The sequence below is a fragment of the Pristiophorus japonicus genome, chromosome 23 (assembly GCF_044704955.1).
Source record: "Pristiophorus japonicus isolate sPriJap1 chromosome 23, sPriJap1.hap1, whole genome shotgun sequence".
Lineage (NCBI taxonomy): Eukaryota > Metazoa > Chordata > Chondrichthyes > Pristiophoridae > Pristiophorus > Pristiophorus japonicus.
In genome coordinates this window covers 10,486,083-10,513,599 of record NC_091999.1, presented here as the reverse complement: position 1 = coordinate 10,513,599, position 27,517 = coordinate 10,486,083, and the positions used below count along the sequence as shown (strand labels likewise).

The following is a 27,517-nucleotide window of genomic DNA, read 5'->3' as shown; positions in this document are numbered from 1 at the left end:
AATGAGACGGGATCTCATCGAAACTTTTAAAATTCTGACGGGTTTAGACAGGTTGGATGCAGGAAGAATGATCCCAATGTTGCGGAAGTCCAGAACCAGTGGTCACAGTCTAAGGATAAGGAGTAAGCCATTTAGGACCGAGATGAGGAGAAACTTATTCACCCAGAGAGTGGTGGATCTGTGGAATTCTCTACCACAGAAAGTTGTTGAGGCCAATTCACTAAATATATTCAAAAAGGAGTTAGATGTAGTCCTTACCACAAAGGCGATCAAGGGTTATGGCGAGAAAGCAGGAATGGGGTACTGAAGTTGCATGTTCAGCAATGAAATCATTGAATGGTGGTGCAGGCTCGAAGGGCCGAATGTCCGACTCATGCACCTATTTTCTATCTTTCTGTATTTCTATGTTTCTACACTATCCAATCAAACACTCCCAGGGCACGTATAGCAGGGGTTAGAAACAAATAAAGCTCCATCTACAGTCCATGCATTCTATCATTACATCATGGTACGTCAAAGGTACATACAAATGCTAACAGAAAAACAATGAAAACTAAACGGACAGGCACTCAACTCTCCTGAACTTGCTTTATTGCCGTAATCAACTCTTGCCATCTAATGTATTACTGTAACACAGATGACAAAGTTGACACATTTGAATACGGCTGAATGACTCACATTTTCAATTATCCCCTTCACCGTTCCTCAAATAATGTCCCATAAAACACTCCTAAGGCAGAGGCAGCACACATTTGATACAAGGTAAAGCTCCCTCTGCACTGTCCCATCAAGTACACCTGGGACAGTTATAACATGCGTTCAATACAGAGAAAAGTTCCCTATGCAATTTCACATCAAACACTCATAGAGCAGTTGCAGCACGGGTTAGTTAGAGAGTAAAGCTTCCTCTACACATTCCCATCAAACATTGCGAGGGCAGGTGTTATAAAGTCTGATAAAGTAAACTGTGCCATGGGAGAGAAAGTCCGTTTTACCCGAGTACTTCGCTGTGCACTCTGTTTGGTCTGTGAGATCATCTGGGATAATATTCAAATTGCATCCTGCTGACCATGGGTTGTAACGTGGGTAGTAGATCAATTAGAGGAACGGTGAAGGGGATAATAGAAAACGTGAGTCATTCAGCCGTATTCAAATGTGTCAACTTTGTCATCTGTGTTACAGTAATACATTAGATGGCAAGAGTTGATTGCGGCAATAAAGCAATTTCAGGAGAGTTGAGTGCCTGTCCGCTTAGTTTACATTCTTTTTCTGTTAGCATTTGTATGTACCTTTGACGTACCATGATGTAATGATAGAATGCATGGACTGTAGTGATCAAAGGCAATCTTTTTCTGAGAAATGGAAGAGAACACTATTTTAGCAGCACACACGGGAATCAGATCATGTGTAGATCAAAAGTAGCTAGCGCGCACGTGTATCTCGGTAGCTCTCATGTTGGTTTCGTGAAGTATGAAGTTTGAATAAAGAGCTGATTCTGCATTACTACAACTGATTGTGGGTAACTTAATTTTTAAAGCAACTAAATGAAAAAGAACAAGAAAGCAGTTCAACATGTGCTATTGAACATTTCCAAGGCAGGTACAGCATGGATTAGATAAAAAAAGAAAGTTTACAACAAACATTTACATGTCAGCTACTGCACAAGTTACATAAAACTCAACTTCATTTACTCTGTCCCATAATGGTCGCTCACATGCAGAATATATCACATCTATCATGTGCCATCGAACATTCTAAACTCAGGTATAATACGGTTCTATGAGGGCACCACAGACCCTTCAGTTTTCAAGAGGAAAGAGCCAGTTCATCCTTTCCTGATTGGAATGTCCTTGCATTTCAGGTATGGCCCCTGTAAATCTTTTTTGCATTCTCTCCAGTTCCTTTTTATAGTGCGGTGACTAGAATTTTACAGAGTCAAGCGAGGTCCGGAGGAACGAGGTTGAGGGCCAAGAGCAAGGTCCAGAGGGACAGGGGGAAGAAACGGCGCAGCAAGTTTGGGACCATGGAGTGATGTCGGGACCCAGTAGTGAGGTCAGAAGGAGCAAAACCTGGGACAGGTGCAGCGTGGTCGGGAACCATGTGCGAGGTCGAGGCCCAGGACGAATTCTGACCCAGGAACGAGGTCAAACCGAGCAGAGCGCTGGACCTGCAGTGGGGTCGGTGCCCAGGGAATGTACAGCACGGACCAACACGGCATCCTATGAAACCCAGGGAGAGAGGGCTACTGGCAAGGAGGAATGAAGAGAGTAGAAGTATGTGTGTGTGTGTTTGAATCAGGTTTGTGCAACGTTGCCCCGTCTCCAATCGTCTTGGATTCTTTTTCTATTGGACCAAGACCATGCGCTGTCATGCCCATATGGTAGCTGTTGCGCAACTTCCACCCAATGTAAAAGGAATTCACTCACATCCATTTTCCATCCTTTAAAATAATTTTCGGGACCTGGAACATCAGGTCTCTCATTGACAACGCCAACAGTGACAGACCGGAATGCCGTACTGATATCACTGCCGTGGCACTCAGACGTTTTTACATACCCAATGGGCTAGGCTTTACCATAAAAATGATCTAGTTGGGCGTCTTTAAATACTCCCTTTGCAGGATAAAGTAACGCCTCATGACCCTTCGACTCAAACTAGCTCAGTACCAATGCGTTACATTCATCAGTGCATATGCCCCAACATTGGAAGCTACAGACGAGTTCATAGAGAAATTCTGCTGCAGCCTTGAACAATTCCTGACAAGAATCCCAGCGGGCCACAAGCTGATCTTCCTTGGCGAATGCAACGCCAGAGTTGGAAAGGAAACATAACTCTGTGGAGCTCAAATTGCCAGAGAGGGGTTATGGAAAACCAACTCAAACCTGCTGAACAAATGCTAAGAACATGGCCTTGTCTTAACCAACACCTTGTTCCGTGAGAGAAACAAGTACAAGGCCTCATTGCAACATGCTCGCTCCAAACACTGGCATCTGCTAAGTTATGTAATAATCTGAGCAAGGGATCAATAAGATGTCCGCATCTGCTGCACCATGACAGGAGCTGATGACTGCAGGATGGACCACTGCCTAATCCACTCTGCCATTTCCTTCACTCTAGCCCCAAAGAGGCGGCGGCAGCAGAAATGATGCCTCTCGAAAATCATCGCTGGAGCACTCAAAGACCCTTCGAAGAAACCTCTATTCATCCAGCGCCTCCCATCCAAAATGACGATTCCCAGTGATCCGGAGACGCAGAGTGACCACATTGTGTGGTCTGCACTGAAGGCCTCCATAATTCACACATATGAAGAAACGCTTGGTCACTCGACCAGGAAACATCAAGACTGGTTGGACGAGAACGATCAGGAGATCCAGGAGCTAATTTGCACCAGGCATTCCTGAACAGGAAACAGTAATAAAACTCGTGTGCAAGAAAACAGCTCTATAGTCGTCTGCCGGCCGAGGTCCAACGTGAAACTTGTGACCGAAAGAACAGGTGCTGGCTGTAGAAATTTCAGGAGATCGTGCGTGGATTCTTTAGTGCAGTGAAGACCATCTATGGCCCATGTACCCAAGATTCTACCCCAATGCAGGGCAAGGCCGAGTAGTTGCACATCAAGTAAAGAGAGGCAGTCAGTGCCCGCTGGAAAGAGCACTTCAAAGATCTCCTTCAGCGAGATTCTGTCTTTGAAGTGATTGTCCTCGAGTCCATCCCACAACGTGCCATGCGCTACGACTTCAGTACAAGCCGTGCCTGGCATCCGGTTCAAAAGTCATCCGATATCTGAAGAACAACAAGGCATCAGGAGCAGATGGAAACCCCACCAAAGCACGAAAGCGTGGTGAAGAAGCACAATTGGTGCGAATCGAAGAACTCGTTTGTCATATTTGGAAGGAGGAGAGCATGCCAGGAGATCTCAGGGATGCCGTAATCGTGGCCATCTTCAAGAAAGGTGACCAGTCCGATTGCAGTAATTACAGAGGAGTGTCCCGGCTGTCTGCCGCAGGGAAAGTCATCGCAATAATCCTCCTCAATCACCATCTCAAAGTAGCTGAAGAACTCCTCCCAGAGTCGCAATGCGGATTCCATCCATTAATGCGTAAAATGGACATGATCATCACAGCTCTTCTAATTCAAGAAGGATGCAGAGAGCAGCACCAAGCCCTGTATATGGCATTTTTTGACCTCACAAAGCCCTTCAGAACTGTCAACCAAAAGAGATTATGGATTTTCCTCCTCAGGTTCGCCTCAAAACTTTGTCACCTCCTCCATCTGCACCAGGGTGACATGCAAGCCATCATCCTGGCCAATGGATATACCACAGACCCAATTCACGTACGGACCAGGATCAAGCAACGCTGTGTCATTGTACCAACGCTCTTCTTGATCTTCCTTGCTGCAAAGTTCCATCTCAACCTCAATGAGCTCCCCGCTGGAGTGGAGCTAATCTACAGAACAAACAGAAAATTATTCAAGCTCCGTTACCTCCAGTCTAGCTCCGAGGTCGTCCCATCCTATGTCATTGATGCTTGCGTTTGCGCACACTCAGAGGTCGACCTCCAAACCATCGTCAACACCTTCACTGAAGCATACAGAATATGCGCATTGCACTAAATATTCATAAGACAAATATCCTCTACTCGCCTGCCCCACCACAAAGTATTTCTGTGGATTATCAAAATACATGACGGTGCCGTGGTTAAAGTGGACCACTTTCCATATATCTGGAGCCTGCTGTGAACAAGGGCAGACGTCGACAATGAAGTGTGCCAGTGCAGCTTTCAGCCGCCTGAGCAAGATAATGTTTGACGACCAGGACCTCAAACACGGCAGCAAGCTCATGGACTGCAGAGCAGTAGTGAGACCCGCCATCCTATATTCTTCAGATACATGGACTATGTACAACAGGCATCTCAAAACACTAGAGAAGTACCACCAACGCTTCCTCTGCAGGATCCTGCAAATCCTTTGCAGGCGTATCAACACCAGTGCTCTCACTCAGGCCAACATCCCCAGCATCGAAGCATTGACCACACTCGGTCAGCTCTGATGGACGGGCCAGTTCGTCAGCTTTCCTGATTCTTGAACCCAATGCAAGCAATCTACTCAGAGCTCCGAAACGGCAAGTGAGTCACAGGAGGGCAGAGGAAACGCTTCAAGGACAGCCTCAAAGCCTCCTTGAAAATGTGCAACATCCCCACTGACACCTCGGAATCATTATCCCAAGACTGCTCAAAGTGAGGAAGAAGAATCCGCGAAGGTGCCAAACATCTCGAATCTCTTCGTCGGGAGTACATGGAAGCCGAGTGCAAAGCGGAAGTCATGCACGGCAAGCCAAGCATTGCACCCACCGATCCCTCCAACCACCTTCTGTCCCACGTGTGGCAGAAACTGTAGGTCCCGCATTGGATTCATCAGTCACCTGAGAACTCATATTAGTGTGGAAGCGAATCTACCTCGAATCCGAGGGACTGCCTTAGAAGAAGACTCAGCACTACATGTCTGGTGTAACAGCTGAGATACAGGGTTAGCATAGCTTCCCGACTTCTCAATTCAATTACTCTCGAAATAAACCTGACTGCTTAGTTTGCTTTGTTATGGCCTTGTCACGACTTTTAGTGATTTGTGTATTTGTGCTCGGAGATTTTTTTCTGAACAAAATGCAAAGCCGCATATTTATCTGTGTTGACTTACATTTGACAAGTATATGCCCATCCTTCAACTTTATTAACTTTTTTTCTAAGTTGTTGCAGTCCTCCTCATTGCTAAATATTCCTCACATTTTGATAACCTCTGCAAATGTCGCAATTATTTTTATAATTACAAATTCTAAATTGTTAATATAAACTGTGAACATCAGTGGTCCCAGCATAACCATTGTGGACCACCACTTACCATAATATGACACTCTAGATAGCTTCCATTCACGCTTATTCTCTGCTTTCAGTCTTGACTTAAGTTCGGTATCCATTCTGCTAGTTGTCGCTGATTCCAGATGTTATGAATTTATTCATTAGTTTATTACGTGGTACCTGATCGAAGGCCTTTTGAAAATCTAGATTAATTACTTATACTACTTTAGTTTTGTCCTTCCTCTCTGTTCCTTGTTCAAAAAATTGAATGATATTGGTCAATCAAGACTTTAGCTTTTTAGGGATCCATGCTGATTATTCCACAGTATATTTTTGGTTTCAAAGATCATAGATTAATCATAGAATAGATGTTCTTCTATTTTCTCCTTTATTAACAATTCCAAAGTTTTTCCGATGATTAATGCTAAGCTGATGGGTCTATAGTTCACTGGACATGTTTTATCTCACTGCTGAATATAGACATATCAATCAACTATACGAAAGTCCTCTGGCACTACACATTGTTCTAACGAATTATTATTATGTGTAGTAATGCCTCTGCGAGCTCTTCTCTAGTTTATTTTAAAATGCGCGGATGTAATCCATCTGAATGAGAAGTTTTATTCAATTTGAGTTTGAATAGTTTATTTAACAGTTACCCTCTTTCTTTTTTCAGTGCATTTAACTCATTTATAATCTCATCGTCCATTGTCACGTCAACTTGCTGTGTTTCTCTCGCAAATCATAACAAAATAAGAACATAACAAATTGGAGCAGGAGGAGGCCATTTGGCCCCTTGAGCCTGCACCACCATTTGATAAGATGATCGCTGATCACACCTCAGTACCCCTTTCCTGCTTACTCTCCATACCCCTTGATCCCTTTCGCCTTAAGTTCCATATCTAACTCATATATCATATATATCCAACGAACTGGCATCAACAAACCTCTGTGGTAGAGGATTCCACAGGTTAGCAACTCTCTGAGTGAAGACGTTTCTCCTCATATCGGTTATAAATGGCTTACCCCTTATCCCTAGACTGTGTCTCCTGGTTCAGAACATCCCCAACCTCGGGAACATTCTTCCTGCATCTAGCCTGTCCAATCCCGTCAGTATTTTATATGTTTCTATGAGATCCCTTCTCATTCTTCTAAACTCCAATGAATGCAGGCCCAGTCTGTCCAGTCTCTCCTCATATGTCAGTCCTGCCATCCGAGAATCATTCTGGTGAACCTTCGCTGCACTCCCTCAATAGCAAGAACGACCTTCATCAGATTCGGAGACAAAAACTGAACACAATATTCCAGGTGAGGCCTCACCATGGCCCTGTACAATTGCAGTAAGACTTCCCTGCCGCTGTACTCAAATCCCCTCGCTATGAAAGCCAACATGCCATTTGCCGTCTTAATTGCCTGCTGTACCTGCATGCCAACTTTCAATGACTGATGTGCCATGACACCCAGGTCTCGTTGCACCTCCCCTTTTCCTAATCTGCTGCTATTCAGCTAATATTCTGCCTTCGGGTTTTTGCCACCAAAGTCTTCTAAACTCCAATGAGTAAAGGCCAAACCTGCTCAACCTTTCTTCATCTCACGAATCAAGCTAGTGAACCTTCCCTGAAGTGCCTCCAGTGCAATGATATCTCTCTTTAAATGAGACCAAAACTGTACGCAGTACTCGAGGTGTGGTCTCACCGATACCCGATACAGTTGAAGCAGGACTCCACTGCATTTATACTCCATTCCTCTTGCAATAAAGGTCAACATTCCATTTGCCTTCCTGATTATTTGCTGTAACTGCATACTAAATGTTTGTGTTTCATGCACAACGACACCAGGTCCCACTGTACATCAGCATTGATCTCTCGCCATTTAAATAATAATAATAACAATAATCATTGAATCATACAAGAGTTACAGCATTGAAGGAGGCCATTCGTCAAGTCGAGTCCTTGCTGGCTGTATGCAACAGCACTCCAGCTAGTTCCACTTCCCTGCCTTTTCTCCGCAGCCCTGCAAAACTTTCGCTTCAGCATTTATCCGACTCCATTTTGAAAGCCACGATTAAATGTGCTTCTACCATCCTACAAGGCAGACCATTCCAGATCCTAATCATACGCTTTAAAATATATTTTCACATGTTACCTTTTGTTCTGATGCCAATTACCTTAATCTGTGTCGTCTGGTTATCTAACCTTTCACCAATGATAACAATTTCTCTCCAGCTTCACGCCTCATGATTTTGGACAGCTCTATCAAATCTCCTCTCAAACGTTGCTGCTCGAAGGAGAACAACCTGCGGTTCTATGCACGTAACTTAAGTCCGTTAACCCTGGAATCATTCTTGTATATCTTGTCTGCACCCTCTCTAAGTCTTTCACATCCTTCCTAATGTTTGCAGCCCGGAAGTGGACACAGTGCACCAATTCTGAACGGACCAGTGTGTTATAAACGTTCATCAAAGCTTGCTTGGCTCTGTAGTCTATGCCTCTATTTATGAGGCCGAGGATCACGTATGCTATGTTAAATGCTTTCGCAAGCTATCCTGCCAGCTTCATCGATTTCTGCAGATATATTGCGATGTCTCTCTATTCATGCATGCCCTTTAGAATTGCACCATTGCTCTTTCCTTCTCCCAAAATGCAGCACTTCACACTTATCTGCATTAAATTTCAACTGCGCGTGTCCGCCTATTTCACCAGCCTGCCTGTGTCCTCTTGAAGTTCATCACTTTCTTCCTCACTGTTCGGTACACTTCTAGGTTTTGCTTCATCGACATGTTTTGAAATAGTTCCCTGCACACCCAAGTCTATTTCACCAATATATATCAAGAATAGCAGTGGTCTGAGTGCCGATCCCTGGGGAACAAAACTCTGTACCTTTCTGCATTCTGAAACGCAACTATTCACCTCTATTCTGTTTCCTGTCATTAAGTGAATTTCGTATCCATGATGCCACTTTCACTTTTGTTCGATGGGCTTCAATTTTGCTGGCATGTCTATGACATGGCACTTTCTCAAACGCATTTTCTGAATTCCATGTACAAAACATCAACGCATTATCTTCATCAACCCTCAATGTTACCTCATCAAAGAACGTAACCAAGTTAGTTAAACACGAGATCCCATTAACAAATCTGTGCTGCCTTTCGTTAATTAATCCACGTTTGTCCAAGTGACTGTTAATATTCTCCCTGATTATCGTTTCGCAACGATTCCCCATTACCGAAGTTAAACTGACTGGCCTGTAGTTACTGGGTTTATCCTTACAACATTTTTTGACCAATGGTGCAAAGTTTGCAGTTCTTCAGTCCTCTGGCACCACCACCTGTCCAAAAAGGATTGGAGGATTATGGCCAATACTTCAGCAAATTGCACTTTTGCTTCCCTCAGCCACCAAGGATACATCCCATCCAGTCCTGGTGACATATCTACATTAATAGAACCCGTCTTTCTCGTACCTCCTTATGATCAAATGTTATCCCAACCAGTATCTCCACTACGTGCTCTTTCACTACAACTTGTGCAGCAGCTACTTCCTTGATAAAGATCGATACAGTGTACTCCTTTAGTAACTCAGCCATAGCTTCTGCATCCATGGTCGATAATTGGACCCACCCCTCTGCTTTCTATCCATTTACTATTTGTACACCTATTGAAGACTTTTGAATTCCCGTTTATTTTAGCTGCCAACCCAATCTCATTTTCGCTCTTTCCTCCCCTAATTTTCTTTTTCCCTTCCTCTCTGAACTTTCTGTATTCAGTCTGATTCTCCCTTGTAGTCTCAACCTGGTACACGTTCTTTTTCGGCTTGAACTTACTCTCTGTCGCTTTCATCATCCAGGGAATGGTGCTTTTAGTTGTCCTAACTTTCTCTCTCATGGGAATGTTCCTCGACTGTACCGAACCACCTCAACTTTAAAGCCAGCCTAGTGTTTGGATGCAGTTTTGGCAGCCAATTTTGATTTAAATTTATTGGGGCCAGATCGGCTCTCAGCCAACTAAAATTGGCCTTCCTCAAATTAAGTACTTTAGACTAGATTCCTCCCTGTCCGTATCCAGAGAGAATCTGAAACTTATGACGCTATGTTCAGAGTTACCTAAATTTTCGCCGACTGAGACTTTGGTCACTTAGCCCACCAATTCGCCAGAACCAGATACAGTAATGCTTCTTTCCTCGTGGTGCTGGAAACGTACTATATTTACTCGTTCTTGGGATGTGGGCGTCGCTGGCAATGCCGGCATTTATTGCCCATCACTAATTGCCCTTGAGAAGATGGTGCTGAGCCGCCATCTTGAAACATAGAAACATAGAAACATAGAAATTAGGCGCAGGAGTAGACCATTCGGCTCTTCGAGCTTGCACCACCTTGCAATATGAGCATGGTTGATCATGCAACTTTACTGTCCCATTCCTGCTTTCTCTCGATTATCCTTGATCACTTTAGCCGTCAGGGCCAAATTTAACTCCCTTTTGAATGTTTCTAACGAACTGGCCCCAGCAACTTTCTGTGGTAGAGACTTCCACAGGTTCACAATTCTCTGAGTGAAGAAGTTTCTCCTCATTTCGGTCCTAATTGGCTTGCCCCTTATCCTTTTGCTGTAACCCCTGGTTCTTGCCTTCACCAAATTCGGGAACATTCTTGCTGCATCTAACATGTCCAATCCCGTCAGAATTTTATATGTGTCTATGAGATCCCCTCTCTTTCTTCTAAGTTCCAGTGAAGGTAAGCCTAGTCGATCCAGTCTTTCTTCATATGTCAGTCCTGCCATTCCGGGAATCAGTCTGGTGAAACTTCGCTGCACTCCAACAATAGCAAGAATGTCTTTCCTCAGATTAGGAGACCTAAACTGTTCACAATATTCAAGGTGTGGCCTCAGCAAGGCCCTGAACAACTGCAGTAAGCCCTCCCTGATCCTATACTCAAATCCTGTCGCTATGAAGGCCAACATGCCTTCTTCACTGCCTGCTGTACATGCATGCCAACTTTCAATGACCGATGTACCACGACACTCTGGTCTCGTTGCATTTACGCTTTTCCTAATCTGTCACCATTCAGATAATAATCTGCCTTCCTGATTTTGCCACCAAAGTGGCTAACCTCACAATGATCTACATTATACTGCATCTGCCATGCATTTGCACACTCACCTAACCTGTCCAATTCAGCCTGCAGCCTCTTAGCGTCCCACGCACAGCTCACACTACCACCCGGTTTAGTTTCATCTGCAATCTTGGAGATATTACCTTCAATTACTTCGTCTAAACCATTAATGTATATTGTAAATAGCTCGGATCCCAGCATTGAACCTTGCGGTACCCCACTAGTCACTCACTGCCATTCTGAAAATGACCCGTTTTTTCCGACTCTTTTCTTCCAGTTCTCTATCCATGTCAATATATTACTCCCAATGCCATGTGCTTTAATTTTGCACACTAATCTCTTGTGTGGGACCTTGTCAAAGCCTTTTGAATGTACACATAGACCATATCCACTGGTTCTCCCTTGTCCACTCTACTAGTTACATCTTCAAAAAATTCTAGAAGATTTGTCAAGCATTATTTCCCCTTCATAATTCCATGCTAACTTGGACCGATCTTGTCACTGCTTTCGAAATGCGCTGCTATTTTATCTTTTATAATTGATTCCAACATTTTCCCCACTACAGATGTCAGGCTAACTGGTCTATATTTCCCTGTTTTCTCTCTCCCTCCATTTTAAAAAGTGCGGTAAAATTAGCTACCCTCCAATCCATAGGAACTGATCCAGAATCTATAGAATGTTGGAAAATGACGACCAATACATCTGGGATGCAGACTATCAGGCGCTGGGGATTTACCAGTCTTTAATCCCATCAAATTCCCTAACACAATTTCCAGACGAATAACGATTTCCTTCAATTCCTCTTTCTCGCTAGACCCTCGGTCCCCTAGTATTTCCGGAAGGTTGTTTTTGTCTTCCTCAGTGAACCAAATCAGCTTGTGTGGTGACGGTACTATTAAGGAGGGATTTCCAGTGTTTTGATCCAGTAATGAGGAAGTAACGGCGATATACTTCCAAATCAGGATGATGTGTAACTTGGAGGGGAATTGTCGACTGCCCTTGAAATTCTAGGTGGTAAATTCACGGGTTTCGGTTGTGCTGCCGAGAGATGCCTTGGCGAGTTGTTGAAGTGCACATTGCAGATGGTGCACAGTGCAGCCATGGTGCACCGGTTGTGCAGGGACCGAATGTTTAAGGTGGCGGATGGGCTGCCAATCAGACGTGCTGTTTTCTCTTGGATGGTATCGAACTTATTGAATGTTGTTGGACCTGCACTCTTTCAGGAATGTGTGGAGTATTCCATCACTCTTCTGATTTGCGCCTTGTAGATGGTGGAAGTGCCTTTGGGAGTCAGCAGGTGGTGCAGTCGCCACACAATACTCTGCCACTGACCTTCACTTGTTGTGATCGTTATTTATGTGGTCGGTCCATAGATTTCTGGTCAATGCTGATCCTCAGGAAGTTCATTTGGTTCTGGCTATACCCTCGCTTGTTCCAGATAGTCATTCAAAGGCACTTATGTGGCGCAATTATTGCTTTTCACTTATCAGCCCAAGCCTGAATGTCATCCAGGTCTTGCTGCATTTGGGCAAGGACTGCTTCATTTTCTGAGGAGTTGCGATGGCACTCAACACTGTGTAGTCATCAGCAAATATCCACACTCCACAATTCTGAACGTATCATGGAGGGAAGATCTTCGATGAAGTAGCTAAAGAAGGTTCAGCCTAGGACGCTGCTCTGAGCAACCCCTGCAGTGATATCCTGGGGCTGTGGTGATTGTCGTCCAACCACCATAACCATCTATATTTTGCGGAACATGTCTCCAGCCAGGGTGGAGCACCCCTCCGATTTCCATTGATTTTCGTTTCCTTCGGCTCCTTCATGTCACACTAAGTGAAATGCTGCCTTCATATCAGGGGCTTTCATTCTCACCTCATCTCTGGAATTCAGCTCTTTTGTCAATATTTCGACCAAGGCTGTAATGATGTCTGGATCCGAGTGGTCCTTGTGGAACGCAAACTGGGCATCTTTGAGCAGGTTATTGGTGGGTAATTGCCATTTGATAGCATTGTTAATAATACCTTCCAACATTTTGGTGATGATTGAGAATGGACTGCTGGGCTGGGAATTGGACGGATTGGATTTGTCCTGCTTTATGTGGACTAGACATTCCTCGGCACTTTTCCACAATGTTGTAGGTATATCAGAGGAGCTTTACTAGAGGCGCAGCGAGTTCTGGATCACAAATCTTCAGGACGACAACGAGGATGTTGTCGGGACCGCTAACCTTTGCAGTTTTCAGAGAGCTCAGCCTTTTCTTGAGATCACTTGGATGAAGACTGGCTTCTGTGATGGTGGTGACCTCAGGCCGATATGGATCAGCAGCAAAGAGTGGCATTCGTGAGTTTGGTAAGTGGGTGAGTTTTAAGGGTTATTCTCATTAAACCATTTGGAGGCTGGAGTAAATTGTTAGTGGCAATTGCCAGCAGCTTCTAAGTAAGTAGCTGTTTAGTTTATAGGGGAAAAGTTAAATAGTTGGGAATATTTCAGGTTTAGGCATAGTGAAACAAGGTAACTCTCCAGTAGGAGGCAATTAGCAGCTAGTTAAAACCAGTTCTGTAAACAACTGACCAGTAGCGAGTCATCTGACATAGATACAGTTTAAAAAGAGGCAGCTCGTGCAGAGCACGGAGTGCAGCAGCAAAGAGTGGCATTCGTGAGTTTTGTAAGTGGGTGATTTCGGGCTACTGGGGGTGGTCGGTGCTGTTTTGTCTTGGTTTTCCTACCAGTGCTGACACTAGAGCAGCTGATAAGGAGTGCAAGAGTAGGAGACGGAGGCCCAGAGACCAGCCCAACCAGCTGCAGACAAAAATAGAAGGCTGTGAAATCTAGAGGTGACGTCACAGCCAAGCTGGTAAGTGGTTGACTGTACGACTGGTAAGTATAACTCTCTTTTAGACTGACTTTTAGATTGATTTACTTGGCTGTGAACTACTCAGTAGCTGTTTGGTGTTTAAATACATTTTAGTAAGTAAATTAATGTAAGGGTTAAGTCATGGCAGGAGAGCTCGGACCCATGTCATGCACCTCCTGTGCCATGTGAGAAGGCAGGTACACTTCCAGTGTCCCTGACTACTATGGGTGCGGGAAGTGTGTCCAGCTGCTGCTCCTGACAGACTGCATGACGGCATTGGAGCTGCGGATGGACTCACTCTGGAGCATGCGCAATGCTGAGAATGTTGTGGATAACACATTTAGTGAGTTGGTCACACCGCATGTAAGGGTGAGGACAGATAGTGAATGGGTGACCAAGAGACAAGGCAAGAGCAGGAAGATAGTGCAGGAGTCCCCTGCAGTCATCTCCCTCCAAAACAGATATACCGTTTTGGATAATTTGGGGGAGATGACTTAACAGGGGAAGGCACCAACAGCCAGGTTGATGGCACCATGGGTGGCTCTGCTGCACAGAACTGCGGGAAAAAGAGTGGGAGAGGTAAAGTAATAGGGGACACTATTGTAAGGGGAATAGGAGGAATTTTTGCAGCCGCAACCAGGACTCCAGGATTTTATGTTGCCTCCCTGGTGCAAGGGTCAAGGATGTCTCAGAGCGGCTGCAAATAATTCTGGAGAGGAGGGTGAACAGCCAGTTGTCGTGGTACATGTTGGTACCAACGTTATAGGTAAGAAGCGGGAAGAGGTCCTACAAGCTGAATTTAGGGAGCTCTGAGTTAAATTAAAAAGTAGAATATCAAAATTAGTAATTTCTGGATTGCTATCAGTGCCACGTGCTAATCAGAGTAGAGGGAGCAGGATAGTTAGAATAAATACGTGGCTTGAGCTGTGGTGCAAGAGGGAAGGATTCAAATTCCTGGGATATTGGAAACAGTTCTGGGGGAACTGGGACCTGTACAAAAGTAATGGTCTGCACTTGGGCAGGACTGGAACTGATGTCCTGGGGGTAACATTTGCTGATGCAGTTCGGGAGTGTTTAAACTAATATGGCAGGGAGATGGGAACCTATGCAGCGAGACAGGGCAAAATAATATGGAGCCCGAATCAGATGGTAGAAAGTTAAAAAGCAATAGTGGATGGCCGAGTAACCAAAGGCAAGAAACAAAAAGGGCCACACTACATCATAATTCAGAAGGACAAAAGGTGTTAAAAAATCTAGCCTGAAGGCTTTGTGTCTTAATGCAAGGAGTATCCGTAATAAGGTGGATGAATTAACTGTGCAAACAGTTGGTAACAGTTATGATGTGATTGGCATGACAGAGACATGGCTCCAGGATGATCAGGGCTGGGAACTCAACAGCCAAGGGTATTCAACATTCAGGAAGGATAGAATAAAAGGAAAAGGAGGTGGGGTAGCATTGCTGGTTAAATAGGAGATTAATGCAATAGTTGGGAAGGACATTAGCTTGGATGATGTGGAATCTATATGGGTAGAGCTGCGGAACACCAAAGGGCAAAAAACGTTAGTGGGAGTTGTGTACAGACCTCCAAATAGTAGTGGTCATGTTGGGGAGGGCATCAAACAGGAAATTAGGGGTGCATGCAATAAAGTTGCAGCAGTTATCATGGGTGACTTTAATATGCATACAGATTGACTAACCAAACATGAAGCAATACGGTGGAGGAGGATTTCCTGGAATCCATAAGGGATGGTTTTCTGGACCAATATGTCTAGGAACCAACAAGGCAGGAGGCCATCTTAGACTGGATGTTGTGAAATGAGAGAGGATAAATTAGCAACGTCGTTGTGCAAGGCTCCTTGGGGAAGAGTGACCATAATATGGTGGAATTCTACATTAGGAAGGAGAATGAAACAGTTAATTCAGAGACCATGGCCCAGAACTTAAAGGAGGGTAACTTTGAAGTTATGAGGCGTGAATTGGCTAGGATAGATTGGCGAATGATACTTAAGGAGTTGACAGTGAATGAGCAATGGCAGACATTTAGAGACCGCATGGATGAACTACAACAATTGTACACCCCTCTCTGTCGTAAAAATAAAAAAAGGGAAGGTGGCTCAACCGTGGCTATCAAGGGAAATCAGGGATAGTATTAAAGCCAAGGAAGTGGCATACAAATTGGCCAGAAATATCAGCGAAACCGGGAACTGCGAGAAATTTAGATCTCATCAGATGAGGACAAAGGGTTTGATTAGGGCAGGGCAAATAGCTTATGAGAGGAAGCTTGCAGGGAACATTAAGACGGACTGCAAAAGCTTCTACAGATATGTAAAGAGAAACAGGTTAGTAAAGACAAACGTAGGCCCCTGCAGTCAGAATCAGGGGAAGTCATAACGGGGAAAAAAGAAATGGCAGACCAATTGAACAAGTACTATGGTTCGGTATTCACTAAGGAGAACACAAACAACCTTCCGGATATAAAAGGGGTCAGAGCGTCTAGTAAGTAGGAGGAACTGAGGGAAATCCTTATTCGTCAGGAAATTGTGTTGGGGAAATTGATGGGATTGAAGGCCCATAAATCCCCAGGGCCTGATGGTCAGCTTCCCAGAGTACTTAAGGAGATGGCCTTGGAAATAGCGAATGCATTGACAGTCATTTTCCAACATTCCATAGACTCTGGATCAGTTCCTATGGAGTGGAGGGTCGCCAATGTAACCCCACGTTTTAAAAAAGGAGGGAGAGAGAAAACAGGGAATTATAGCCTGGTCAGCCTGACATCGGTAGTGGGTAAAATGATCAAATCATTAATTAAGGATGTCATAGCAGCGCATTTGGAAAGAGGTGACATGATAGGTCCAATTTAGCATGGATTTGTGAAAGGGAAATCCGGAGTTAATTACCTTTGAGGTGATATTTCTTAATCTCGTTCCGAGATCCCTAAAATATGCAGGAACTCATCGCTCTTTCCACCATGATTAGGTTTTTCAACAGCTACCTCCGTGCTCTGCATCGCTATGCCTGTGATCTCCACCACGTCCAGCTTTGTGAACTCTCTCGGTGCACTGTATCACTGTGTGTCTGTAATCCCCACTATGTGTAGGTTTTTGAACTCGCTCGGTGCCCTTTATCAATGTGTGTCTGTCATCACAACATTTTCCGGTTTTTGTACCGACTCTCCCTGCTGTCCATTCCCCCTGCTCTTCACCTCCCCTGGCTCTCCACGTCCCCGCTCCAGCTATCCGCCTCCCTTTGCTCTCCCCCTCCCCGTGTTCTCCCGCTCCACTTTCTTTCCGCTGCTCTCTCCCTCTCATTGCACTCCCCCTCCCTCCCTCCGACTCCTTGCTCTTAACAGATAAGGGAATAAGGGATTGTGGGGACCGGGCAGGGAAGTGGACCTGAGTCCATGATCGGATCAGCCATGATTGTATTAAATGTCTGAGAAGGCTCGAGGGGTCGTATTTCCTACTCCTGCTCCTACTTATTATGTTCTCATCTTCCCTCTATTTACTGATTCAGTGCGTAACTGTAATACCCACCATGAACAGGTTTTAATGCGGATCTCCCTCTGCTCTGCAGCACTCTGTGTCTGTAATCCCGACCATGTCCAGATTTTTGTACTTCATCGTGCTCTGTGCCATAGTGTGCCTGTAATCCCCACAATATTCAGATATTAGTATGACTCTCTCCATGCTGTGTATGATTGTGTATCTATATTCCCCACCATGATCAGGTTTTTGTACGGCTCTCTCCCTGCTCTGAATCACTGTGTGTCTGTAATCCACACTATGTTCTTGCTTGCGAATTCTATCCGTGCTTTGTGTCACTATGTATATGTAATACCCACCATATTCAGCTTTAATACTGCTCTTTCCATGTTCTGTATGACTGCGTATCTGTAATCCCGAACATGATCAGGTTTTTGTACGGCTCTCTCCGGACTGTGTATCACTGTGCTGTGCGCCGACTCAGTGCACAATAATACACAGAGCTGTCACTTAGTTGAAGTTTTGCGATGTTTAACCGACTGATTTTCTCTACAGGATCGACCGAAGCAGAAATTCGGCCACTGGCAGCGTTTTCTTTATTTCGCTCTCCTGAAGTGTGTCTCTGAAGCAGGTATTTCGGACCCTGCCCTGGGGACTGACAGTACCAGTGTACTGTGTGCTGACAGGCACCTGGATATTCACAGCTTAAAGTAATGGTGTCACCGAGAGTAGAAGTTTGTAGAGGCGGAATCTGGGACACTGTGGAAATGGAAGCTGTAGGATAAAAATGGAAGAATGTTATTTATTTGGCTGCTTTTTACCCAGGGAAAGTGGTCAATCACAGGAAAAGTTCTGCCTCTCACGTTAATGCTATTTTCATTTAAAGCCTGTTGCAAATGTATTCGCTGTCAATGTCGAAAGAATAAGAGAGGGAGTTGAGAACGTTTTTTAAACGACGAGTTGTTATGAACAGGAATGCACTGCCTGAAAAGGTGCTGAAACCATATTCAACTGTAGCTTTCAAAGTATAATTGGATCAATACTGGAAAAGAAAACATTTGAAGGGGTATGAGGAAAGAGCAAAGGGCAGGGACCAAGTTATAGCACCTTCACGAACCGGCATATACACACTGGGTCGAATGACCTCCTTCTGTGCTGTATGATGATATAAATGCTATTAAATTTATCTTTCGATTTTTCTTGGTGCAAGATAAACCTGAGGTAACATTGTAATTCTCCTTCTCCTCCACACTGAGACAATCATCTTACAATGATGATTGACCCAGAGGAACACGGCTGTATCATGTCAATGAGCACAGCAAGATCCAAAAAAAAGCATGGTGGTTCATCAGCACCGATTGAGCCAAACTTAAATGTTGTGGGTCGAAGACAAAGTATTTAATCTAGCCTTACTCTTAACAGGAGCTCCTGCCTGCCTTGAACTATGTTTGACTTTTCTTCCGTCAATGGGGCAACTATTACGCCATTTAAATTTAAGTTGAATTATTTACAGTTAGTTTCATTTTATATCTGCATCTGGGTCGCTCACTTTGTGTTATTTGTGGTTTTCTTGCCAGCCTGAGAACTTGTCTCAAAGTCTATCAGTTGTCGGTTGGTTTCAGTCTGTGCAGCTTCCGCAGTGGTTTTACTGTTACTCGGCGGGAACTGGCTCTTCAAACTCTCTGACAATTGCAATTCCTTCAGACCATTGGATGATTCTCTCCTATTTGATGCAGGCGGAGTTTTCACTGAGTTTTACATTGAACATAATCTGCACAAACGGAACAGGCCATTCGACGCAACGAATCTATGTTGGTGTTTATACTCCATACGAGGCTCCTCCCACTCTAATTACCTCTTCCCAATCTGAACCCCGTGTTCATCCATTCCTTTCTTATAATGTGTTTTCCAAGATCCGCTTAATTGCATCAACGCTATCTGCTCCAACTTATCCATGTCGAAACAAAGGAACATAGAAATTTACAGCTCACAAAAAGGCAATTTCTGCGCATCGTGACTGCGTTGGCCGACAAAGAGCTGCATGGCCCTTGGTCAGCAGGCCCAGAGGTTACTTATAAACGTATGATCAATGGCGGAAATGCAAAGAGCACCCAGGCAAACCAGTCCGCCTCGCACAACTACCACACACCTCATGTTGAAACAATCTGCATTCTACCCCAACCAGAGCCATGTGATCACCTGGGGGAGGCAAACACCAGATAAAACCCAGGACAATTTTGCGTGAAAAAATCTGGGTAAAATTCCTCTCGGGCCCATTCAGGCGATCGGAACTAGTCCAGGAGATCAAGCTGATGATATTTTTTTCGCTGCAGTACTTACCATTATATCTGCACCGTCAAACAAAAGGTCATCCAGTCTAATCTCAATTACCAGCTCTAGGTCCGTAACGCTGCAGGTTACTGAACTTTAAGTGCCCATCCAATCGTCTCTGAAAAGTGGTGGGGGTTCTGCATCCACCACTCTTCCAGGCAACGAGTTCACGATCCCCACAACCCTCTGCGTAACGAAGCCTAACCCCTCAAATCCCCTCTAAATCTTCCACCAACTACCTTAAAGCTGTGCCCCCTCATTCAAGAACCCTCCACCAATGGAAATAGGCCCATACTATCCACTATTTCCAGGCCCTTAAAAAGTTCGTACACCTCAATGATGTTTCCTCTCAACCTCCTCTGTTCAAATGAGAACAAGCCCAGCCTATCTAATCTGTCCTCATATCTAAGATTCTCGATTCCAGGCACAGCATCCTAGTAAATATCCTCTTCGCCCTCTCTGGTGCAATGCGTCCTTCCTAAATTACAGCAAACAGAACTTCACGGAGTACTCCAGCTTTGGCCCAACCAGAGTATAAAACAATGTAAGCATAACCACCCTGCTCTTTAATTCTATTTCTCGGCCAATAAATGCAAGCATTCCGTATGCCTTCTTAACGACCTGATCCACCTGGCCTTCTACATTCAGGGATCTGTGGACAACCCTCCAAGTTCCCGTTGTTCATCTACAAGAATAAGTGTCCTATTGCCTCATGTATACCCTTTCCTTATTAAGCCTCGCAAATTCTCTGAATTAAATTCGATTTGCCACTGCTCTGCCTACCTGACCAGTACATTGATATCCTCCTGTAGCCCATGACTTTCCTCTTCATTATCAACGACACAGCCACTGTTAGTGTTGTCTGCAAACTTCTTAATCATACTCCCAATATTCAAATCTAAATCGTTGATATGCACCACAAAAGCAAGGGACCAGTACTGAGCCCTGCAGAACCCCACTGGAAATAACCTTCCAGTCAAAAAACATCCATCAACCATTACCCTTTGATTCCTACCTCCAAGCCAGTTTTGTATCCAACTTGCCACTTTGCCCTGTATCCCATGGCGTTAACCTTCATGATCAGTCTACCATATGGGATCTTATCAAAGGCCTTGCTAAAGTCCATATACACTATAGCGTGCACACTACCCTCATCGACCCACTTGGTAACCTGCTCAAAAAATTCACTCAGCTTAGTCAAACACGGTCTTCTCTTAACAAATCCGTGCAGACTACCCGTAATTAATCCTTCCCTTTCCAAATGAAGATTCATCTTGTCTTTCAGGTTTTTGACAATAATTTCCCCACCACTGAGGTTAGGCTGACAGGCCTGTAATTACTCGACCTATCCCTTTCTTCATTCTTAAACAAGGGTTACTTCGTTAGCAGTCCTCCAATCCTACAGCACCATGCCCAGATCCAAAGAGGAGTGGAAAAAGATGGTGAAGGCCTCTGTTATTTCCTCTTTTACTTTGCTCAACAACCTGGGATGCATTTCATTCGGGCCTGGGGACTTATCTACTTTCAAAGCTGCTAAACCACTTAATACTTCCTCTCTCACTAAATTGATTTCTTCAAGAATATCACACTCCTCCTTGATAGCAGTGTCTGCATTGCCCCTTTCCTTTGTAAAAACAGATGCAACGTATTCGTTAAGAACCTGACGAACATCTTCCGCCTCGACACAAAGATTACCCTCATGAGCTCTACTAGGCCCTACCCTTTGCTGAGTTATCCTCTTAGTCTTAATATATTTATATAACGTTTTCCTTAATTTTACTGGTCAATAATTCCTCCTGCTCTCTCTTAGCATTCCTAATATCCATTTTATTTTTTCTTCTTAACGTTGTATATTCCTCAAAAGATTTTACAGTATTTAGCCGTTAGTACATCACATACACATCCTTTTTTTCTTAATCCTACCCTGTAAGTCCCTAGACATCCAGGGGGCTCTAGAATTATATCGCCCAGCCTTTTTTTTGAAGGGCATATATTTGGACTGAGCGTTCCTGATCTCCTCCTTCAATGCCTCCCATTGGTTCGACACTGATTTATCCACGAGTAGCTGTTTCCAGTCCACCATGGCCAAATCACGCTTTAACTTAACAAATTAGCTTTACTCCAATTCGGAACTTTTATTCCAGGCCGACTCTTGTCCTTATCCATAACCAACTTGAATCTCTCTGAATTATGATCACAGGGACCTAAGTGCTCTTCCACTAATACCCCTTCAACCTGCCCAACTTAATTCCCCAAAACTAAATTCAAGACCGCACCCTCTCGTGTTGGGCTTGCTACATACTGACTAAAAAAAATTCTCCTCAATGCATCTCGAGAATTCCACACCCTCTATACCCTTCACTCTAAATTTATCCCAATCAATATTTGGATTGTAAAAATCCCCGACTATTACTACCCTATGGTTTTTGGACTTCATAGCAATTTGTCTACATATTTGCTCTTCTGTCTCCCTCCCACTGTTTGGGGGTTTATAATAAATGGCCAGCAGTGCGATCGTCCATTTTTAGTTTTCAATTCGACCCATATGGCCTCATTTGATCATCGCTCTAATGTATCATCCCGCTTCACCACTGTAGTAGTTTCTTTAATTAGTACCGCAACCACCTCCCCCTCCCCTTTTTACCTCCGTCTCTATCTTGTCTAAAAATGCTGTAGCCAGGAATATTGATCGGCCAAACCTGCCCCTCTTTAAGCCATGTTTCTATAATGCCTGTAATGTCAAACTCCCAAGTGTCGACCTGTGCTGTTAGCTCATCCACCTTATTCGCTATTGTAATGACTCAAGGGTCTGGTTGCTGAAAGCCCACTCAGGTGCAACCTGATCCATATTTATTCCAGCCCAAGAGTGGCAGCGTGAGAAAGACACCCAGCTGATCTACAGGTGACCAAGCACACATGCTACATGCGTACAGACCGATATCCTCTGACCGCAGTGCCCTGTGGTGTGTGGTGACCCTCAAGCATTAATACATAACAGCTATATTTCTTGCATTAAAGTATATACCATTCAGCACAGAAGATCTCCTTCCTCCCTATCTACTAAGCACTGCTTCTACTGTCTTACAGAAGCGATTTCTAGTTTTTTGCTATCCAATTTCTGCTTTGCCTACTTCGCTTTTGAATTCGTTCACAGGTTCCCATCCCCATGCCAAGCTAGTTTAAACTCACCCCAACAGCACCAGCAAAACTCCCCGTGAGGATATTCGTCCCGGCGCTGTTGAGGTGCAAACCGTTCAGTTTGTACAAGTCCTATCTCCCCCAGAAGCGGTCCCAATGCATCAAGAATGAAAAGGTCTCCCTCCTACACCAACCTTCCAGCCATGTGTTCATCCTCTCTAACCTGCAATTCATATACTCATTAGCACGTGTCAGTGGTAGTAACCCGGAGATTACTACCTTTGAGGTCCTACCATTTAATTTTCTTCCAAACTCCCTGAATACTTCCTGTAGGTCCTCATCCCTCATTTTTCCAATGTCGTTGGCCCTGATATCGACCACGACTCTAGCTGTTTACCATCCAACACCCACCTCCCCCCCCGCCACCCCGTCACAGGATGCCCTTTCTCTGCTCTGTGATATCTTGACCCTGGCACCAGGGAGGTAGAAAACCATTCTGAATTCACGTCTGCGGCCGCAGAAACACCTCTCTGTTCCCGTAACTATAGAAACCCCTGGCACTCGGTTCCTTTGTTCTTCGTCCCTCCCCCATGTGCAGCTGAGCCACCCGTGGTGCCTTGGAATTATCTCTGGCTGTACTCCCCACAGGCACCATCGTCCTTACCGATACTCAGAAGTGAATATCGGTTTGAAAGCGAGATGGACTCATGGGGGGAATTCGTCCGCTACCTGCCTAGCACACTTAGTACATCTGCTGTTCATCCTCTTCCCCACTACCTGCACCCCTTTAATGTGCGAGATGACCACCTCCTGAAACGTGCTATCTACGTAGCTCCCAGCCTCGTGCTTCCACCGTATTTGACTCCACCCGCTGCTCCAGGTCCGAAATGCGGCAGTGAGTTCCACATTCTGATTCCTCTCTGTGTAAATAAATTATTACCAATGTCTTTAGTTGTTCTGTTAGTGACTATCTTATATTCGTGGCCCATTGCTCTGGGCTCACTCATAATAGAAACATTTTCTCCACGTGCGCACTATCGAACTCCTTCATAATTTAGTAACTTACTTCAGGCCTCCGCCTTTTCAATTTTTCCAGAAATGTGCAGATTTCTCCCGCGGTCTTCTCTCAGGATTGAAAGAAATGCAAAGCTGAGAAAAGGACTGGAGCCCAATCACAACCCGTCCCTCCTGTACATCTCAATCCCCCGGTGTCGGCTTGTGCTTTGAATGGCCCAGAGACTAGTGTCTCTACACCTGCGCCTGGCTGGTAAAGTAAGATATTTTTCTCCTTTTCGCTGCACATATCAGATGGGCTGCTGTAGATATAGGACCGGCCGCTGCATGGAACTGACGGGCCGCTGCAGGTATTGGATGGGTCGCTGAATCATTGCTTTCACTCTCCCATTACCTCATTCACACTGCCCGACTCTGAGAGCCATCTCCTGCCCATGAAAATGCTCTATGCCCTCCCCACTTCTCCCCGCCTCCCCTCCACTCCCTCCCCTCCACTCCCTCCCCTCCACTCCCCCCCAACCCAGCCCCACATCACGGCTCGCAGGGAGAGGCTTAGCTCCCTCAGTCACAGTTATCACCGAGAGCGGAGACCGGCGTGTCGACAATCTGCGCTCAATTACAGCAACTGCAGATCAGTGATAGAGAGAAACTGGAACATTCGTTGGACATCCTGAGGTCCCCGTTACACCAATGATGATGCAGATGGGGTCAGACCACTACAGCCTGCCTGCTTCGTGGGGTGGTCTTACCCTTCCAATCTCCGAACACACACCTGGACCCGAGCCCCACGATGGTTCATATTCTACTCCCCGAAAACTGCAATGGAAAGGCTCTATTAGGAAACAGCACTGCTTTACTTCAAAGGAGATTAAGGTGATATTGAGCACAATTCTAAACTAATGGTGAATATTAACCAGCAAAGTCTGTAACACAGCGTGGTTTGGAATCACTTACCGGCTGTGACAGTCACCACAGTCCCGGATCCATCCACATAATCATACTTCCAGTTGGTATTAGTATCCAGCACAGTGACACAGCTCTCAGTCACCCCGACACAAGAACCAGCGACACCTCAATCTGCCGGCCAGACAACACCAGACATTAGGCGCTGCCCAATTATTCCAGTGATCAATAATCACAATTTGTTTTCCACATACCCCGTCGGTTCAATCTGTTCCTTGTGAGATTCTGAGCTCGTAGTAAAATGGCCCAGGAACACGGGCCGGCGCTAGATGCTTCATATAAATGGAGAAAATATCAGAGAAAGATAACTGAATGTAGGAATCACACTGAAATTAAACCAAATTACGGTGACAATATGATCAATGCTAATATTCAGGATCCGGGCCCGGGGAATTTATGATTTAATTGTGTACAGGTTTTTGCTCAGGTCTCTTCCACTGTGTTGTTCCAGTCAACACACTGCTTCACGTCAGCATAAAATCTCCCGGTATTCGGTGAGATGTTGGGACATTACGTACACGGTGGGGTCTGCGGTTCCCGGTACCAGCTGTTAGAACAGGATTAATCTGGTGCTCTGGACTTGCAACAGCGATCAGTCATTCCCAATCGCCATGCATTGACACAAATCCCCGGAAGACATCACCACCTGCACACACTCAGCATTTACAAAACTCAAACTGTTAACTGCAATAATCCAATCTGATTATAATCTAGACTGTGGGGCAGATGGTGCTAGGCGGAACTGCCGGTTTAATGCGGCTTTTCACTGGTTTCTGTCACAATCTTCAGTGCAAGTTTTTGTATCGCGGGAAGCCAAGGCCCATCACTGTGTAGTATATTTGTACTGGGCTTTGCAGTAATAGGTGGCACTGTCTTCAACTCGCACATCCCTAATTTCCATCCAAAATGTCTTTTCAGCCTCATTCGTCCTCATAACAAATCGCTCGTCGCTCGAGATCCGCTCCCACTCTGTCCCGGTCTGCGTTTGTCTGAAGAATTGCCCACCAGTTAAAGGACGAGCAAAAAATCCACCATAGAAAACGCAGGTGATGGTGAGGGACTGACACTCCTGTCTGGTCACCGCTGGCGGGGTCTGTACCACTGAGTTAGTGAAAGAGCCTGGAAATTAAATGGAGAGTGTTTAATGGATCATTTCAGCCGAAACACACAACGGGGCTAAAACACAGATAAAGTCTGCAATTCGGATGGACACGGCAGCTTTATATTAAATCCACACAATGTCGATTTGTCGGAACGGTACTCACGTGGGAAACAGATACACAGCGTGAAAACAAACAGGATTCCCATCGGTTTACTGGCTGTAATGGATGGTTCATATGATGGGGAGCTGTAGACTGTAGCCCTGGACTGCTTTTGGAGACTACCTCAAAGCGGGACTGAAACGCTTTAGATGATGAAGTGATTTGTAGAGGGCAGTATTCGGGTTATCAGTGATGGGCCGCACAGTCCCGGATCCTGGCTGTGAGCTGTGTGAAAAAGCAATAGGTTTAACGAGGGACCCACAGTTTCCTGGCGCTTCATTTAGTTTCGGAGCACGATGAGAAAGCCCCTCCCACATTAGTCTGATGTACAGGGGCGGCGTTGTTCTTTCAGCCCTCCACGACCGACTTAATAACTCAATGAATCAAATCCAACCTCCCTTCTGCCAGGAGCTGCCGTGTTGTTGGTCCTTGCTGAGTGCGGGTATCCTGAAGAGTGGAGAGAATCTCTGAGTAGTTTGGACACCGAATCCGGAAATCCCAAGATGTGGACACTGCTCATCCAACAAATCAGTCAAAGACGGATTGAACCAAAGGAAATCAAAGAAAAACTCCACTGGTCCCTGTGGATCAGACGCATAATAAACGTACCCCCAGGGTGAAACATGAAACGGCAAAATATACATTTTTATGGTGAGGACAACAATTCTTTACACAGACGGAGGAGAGAAATGTGGACTGACTGCATGAATTATATTACAGTAGAATTGACTTAGTGCCAGGAAACAGAGAGTCGTCGGCTGTCTATCAGACTGCAGGAGGGTTGGAGTAATGTTCATCAGGGTCTATACTCAGACAACTCCTATTCTTGATGTATATTAATAACATTCACTTGAGAGTACAAACCACAATTTCAAAATATGCAGCTGACAAAACATTTGGAAGTGAACAGTGAGGAGGACAGCGATAGACTTTACGAATATATAGACAGGCTGGTGGAATGGGTGGACATGTGGCAGATGAGTTTTCTCGATCCAATTTGACTTCCTGAAGCGACAGAGGAAAGAGCTCCTCAGATGACAGCAAGGGCCAGCCAATGTGCCTTGCACAAGTCGAAGTGCAGGCCTCCCCAGCGAATTACTTTTCCCAAGTCCAAATGCATGTCTTCCCCAGCCGACGTGCGTTAGCCCAGTCCAAGTGCTTGCATTCCCCAGCCTAAGTGCCTTACCTCAGTCCAAGTGCATCCTTCCCCCAGCCAATGTGAGTTACCCCAGCGCAAATGCATCCTCCCGCCTCCCCGACCACACAATAGATGGGGCATTGTGTACGCATTGTTAACGGGGTCATTGGGTAAAAAGTGAATAGTGACAGTGTCCTGACTTCTGGATTTCATCCGCTACAACGGTGTCCCTTGTAGGTGGTTAGAAAAATGTGATCCTTCTTCCCTGAGCTCTCTTTCTCCACTCCGGTCCCCTCGCACACGTGTCTCTCCCTCCTTCAATATATCTCACTCTCGCTCTCTCCCCCAGTTTCTCTCTCCCCCAGCCTCTCTCTCTCC

The 27,517-nt window shown here is 45.1% G+C and overlaps 1 protein-coding gene across 1 annotated transcript; it reads right to left on the bottom strand.

Moving 5' to 3' along the window:
• Nucleotides 1–17,753: 17,753 nt before the first annotated feature.
• Nucleotides 17,754–26,047, bottom strand: LOC139235724 (immunoglobulin gamma-1 heavy chain-like). Its single transcript, XM_070866763.1, has 4 exons — nt 26,005–26,047; nt 25,579–25,858; nt 24,731–24,792; nt 17,754–18,067 (listed from the first exon to the last, which is right to left on the bottom strand). Exons 1-4 carry the CDS (start codon nt 26,045–26,047, stop codon nt 17,754–17,756), a joined length of 699 nt encoding a protein of 232 aa, XP_070722864.1.
• Nucleotides 26,048–27,517: the final 1,470 nt, after the last annotated feature.